The 3,701-nt window shown below is 42.8% G+C and overlaps 1 protein-coding gene across 3 annotated transcripts in view; it reads left to right on the top strand.

The window, feature by feature from the left end:
• Positions 1-3,701, top strand: part of LOC107697561 (ubiquitin-like modifier-activating enzyme ATG7) — a 100,700-nt gene that overhangs the window by 62,454 nt on the left and 34,545 nt on the right. For all 3 annotated transcript variants that reach the window (XM_016498360.1, XM_016498359.1, XM_016498358.1), the window contains exon 19: positions 1,829-1,951. In XM_016498360.1, coding sequence (XP_016353846.1) covers positions 1,829-1,951 — 123 coding nt within the window. The remainder of the gene's footprint in view (positions 1-1,828; positions 1,952-3,701) is intronic.

The raw sequence follows: 3,701 nt of genomic DNA, 5'->3' as shown, positions 1-3,701 counted from the left end.
CGCTCTCTTCTCTCCGACGACCCCTTCTCTCTCACACACGTCTCATTCGCTCCGGTTAAATGGTGCTTGTATTGCGCATTATTTTAGTCATTCGCTTACACCAAAAGCGCGTGCACCAGAACTGATCTATATTAGTGGAGTGCACAAGCCGCGGTCAGTCTCAAACAGCTTGTGAAGTTCTTAGAAAGAAAATCGGAATCGGCAAATATCGGTATCGGCAGATCACACTAACGAGAAATCGGAATCGGCCAAGAAAATTGCAATCGGTGCATCTCTAGTTTAATAGGTCTATGACAGGGCTGTCCGATCCTGCTTCCTTCCTCAAGCTCAAACACAACTTCCTGCAAGTTTTTAGAGATCCTGAAGAGTTTGACTAGCTGGTTCAGGTGTGTTTAATTGGGGGCTGGAGCTAAATTGTCCTTAAATTGTCCCTCCAGGAGCAGGATTGGACACTTCGTGAACTTTTAGACCAGTGTTTCCTAACCCTGTTCCTGGAAGAACCCCAACACTCTTAAAAATAAAGGTGCTTCAAAAGGTTCTTCAAGCGATGCCATAGAAGAACCATTTTTGGTTCCACAAAGAACCATTCAGTCGAAGGTTCTTTAAAGAACCATCTCTTTCTTACCTTCTTATAATCTGAAGAACCTTCTTTCGCCACAAAACCCCTTTTGTGAAACGGAAAGGTTCTTCAAATGTTAAAGGTTCTTTATGGAACCATTTAGACAAAAAGGTTCTTCTATGGCATCACTGTGAAGCACCTTTGTTTTTAAGAGTGAAGACAAACACATCAGCTCCAGGACTTAAAATGGCACATCCAAAATGTGTACTGCTGGGGTTCCTTCAGGAACAGGGTTGTTCTAGGCAGTATAGCATTTTGTTTGATGGATGTTGACTGTGAGAGCTGACATTTCCAGCAGAGCTGAAGTCAAATTGACGTCCTCCAGAACCTACAAGAGACCTCTTAAGACCCAGAACAACACTGTTTGGTCCATGTACCATATTAATGAACTCAAACCCGAGTCACTTTGATGTAGGGGTGTGCGATATTTATCATCTACGATAATATTGTAATTGTTGTTTTAACGATGTGCGAGCTGACATTATCGATCATGTCGCTCAATTTGGAAAAAAAGCAAACAAAAACACATCTTGAGAGTCCAGAAGCATTGACTATGTGATGAAGCCTGTTAGAATGCAGTTAAAATGCCCCAATAATTCAAGTTATGAAAGCCAAAAAATATCCCTGCATTGGTTTTGGTTTTTGTAAGATATGATATAGTTTAGTAATGTCACGCAAGCAAGAATGCTGCTTTCCCGAATATCAGCCATCGTGAATGTGTGATATTGATTTTATACAACAAGATAATATTGAGTGGATTACATTGTAGACGCAATATTTGTATTTATTTATTTTTGCCAACAAAAGAGCTCCAAACAAAGCTGGAGCTGAACATTTGTGCATCTCAGAGTGACACTTCGTTCCTGAGCGAATCTGTTTTTGAATGAATCATTTGAGTCGGTGATTTGAAGCAAATGAGTCATTTGCCTCGTTTCTAAATAAATCAGCCGTTTTGTTCAAATCGTTTGAATGGTTGATTCAGTGAATCACTCATTAAGAAAAGGATTTGCCACCACCTACTAGTGGTTTTAGTGTCATATTAATTTATCAATGACAGGTCTAAACCAGCCACAGTACTAGGACAAAAGCACACTCAGCAAAAAAATATTGAGATATAATGTTTTCGTCAATATCACACACCCCTGCTTTGATGCTACTGAGGTTGTAGTGCCAGATCGAAGACTTAATTATGCATTTTGTTTTTGACAGGTTCTTGACAATTATGAGCGAGACGGTTTCCAGTTCCTGGCCGAGGTCTTCAACTCATCGCATTCGTTCCTGGAGGATCTGACCGGCTTGACTTTACTCCATCAGGAGACTCAGGCGGCTGAGGTTAGACTCTTCATCACCCTTTGTGTGCATTCATTATTAAATGATCAGATCCATTTACACACGTACACGCTGAAATATACACAGATGGTTATAGATGAAAGAGCCTGTAACCGCTAGTCCACACAAGGTTCAGGATCAGACTGATTGTTTGGAGATGAGTGAATGATGAATGATCTGTTCACTAGCAGCTCAGACTAGAAAGCTTATGGCACATTGAAGAAATCTGATCCGGCTGATGCTTTTAAAAAGAAAAAGAGGATCTCCATTGAAGCATTCAGTTTCTGTCTGCCTGACATATGGTGTACACACACACACACACTCACTCACACACACACACACACACACACACACTCACACACACACACACACACTCACACACACACACACACACTCACACACACACTCTCACACACACACACACACTCACACACACTCACACACACACTCACACACACTCACACTCACACACACTCACACACACACACACACACACACTCACACTCTCACACACACACACACTCACACACACACTCTCACACACACACACACACTCACACACACTCACACACACACTCACACACACTCACACTCACACACACTCACACACACACACACACACACACTCACACTCTCACACACACACACACTCACACACACACTCTCACACACACACACACACTCACACACACTCACACACACACTCACACACACTCACACTCACACACACTCACACACACACACACACACACACTCACACTCTCACACACACACACACTCACACACACACTCTCACACACACACACACACTCACACACACTCACACACACACTCACACACACTCACACTCACACACACTCACACACACACACACACACACACTCACACTTACACTCACACACACACACACACACACACAACACACTCACACACACACGATCCAGAGCACAAAAGTCACATCAAACATGGGCAGTCAAGCCTCAGACCGGCGTATCTGATCGCTAATATTCAATATCTGTCTCTAAGTTCATGAATATATTGCAGCAACATCAGTCAGTAGTATCTTTGCAAAGTGGAGTGCAAACGGTAAAAGGTCTTGAGGCAGGTGTGACGCTCTCTATTACGGATTAAAAGTGTAAGTGAGTGTAAACAGTGAGAGATGCTGAGACAGGTGAAAAGCGTTTGGTTAATAGTGAATATTGACCTATTGTGCGTACCGTTGTGGCTCCCGCTGTTAGCAGGGGATAATCGCTACATTTGGGGTAAAAAAGACAGAATTATGTATTGTCCCAAGAAGGTTGCACTGTCTGTTCGTTCACACAGGTACGAAACTGATTGGTAGCTGCCTTTAGCGGAGCCTTTACCGATTACCTACATTGATCAGAGCATTCGGCACGGTCGTCTGTGTGACGTCACCTCCCAACACAAACACGCCCCCTAGTATAGTCCCGCCCCTGACGATGATTGGCAGCTTTCCATGTAGACATCGGAAATTCAAATGCAAAAGGAATTGCGATTCCATTTGAGTTTTGGCAGGTTACATGCGCGACGCAGAGAGAGTGAAAAAGCAAATGTGGTGATTAATATTGCTATTTAAATATGACAGGCTCCAACCCTCTACATTGCGAGTAAATCACTCGCATATGCGATTAATCTTCACTATGGGCGACTAAATTATGTCTAATATTAGCCAATGGCTAATAAATTCTCAGATTTTACTCGCCAGTGTGTGAGTTGGAGGCTGAGTATATGA

This window comes from Sinocyclocheilus anshuiensis, unplaced genomic scaffold (assembly GCF_001515605.1).
Source record: "Sinocyclocheilus anshuiensis isolate Anshui unplaced genomic scaffold, SAMN03320099.WGS_v1.1 scaffold1320, whole genome shotgun sequence".
NCBI lineage: Eukaryota > Metazoa > Chordata > Actinopteri > Cypriniformes > Cyprinidae > Sinocyclocheilus > Sinocyclocheilus anshuiensis.
Note: the sequence above shows the minus strand (reverse complement) of the source record. Positions and strands in the feature narration are given on the sequence as shown.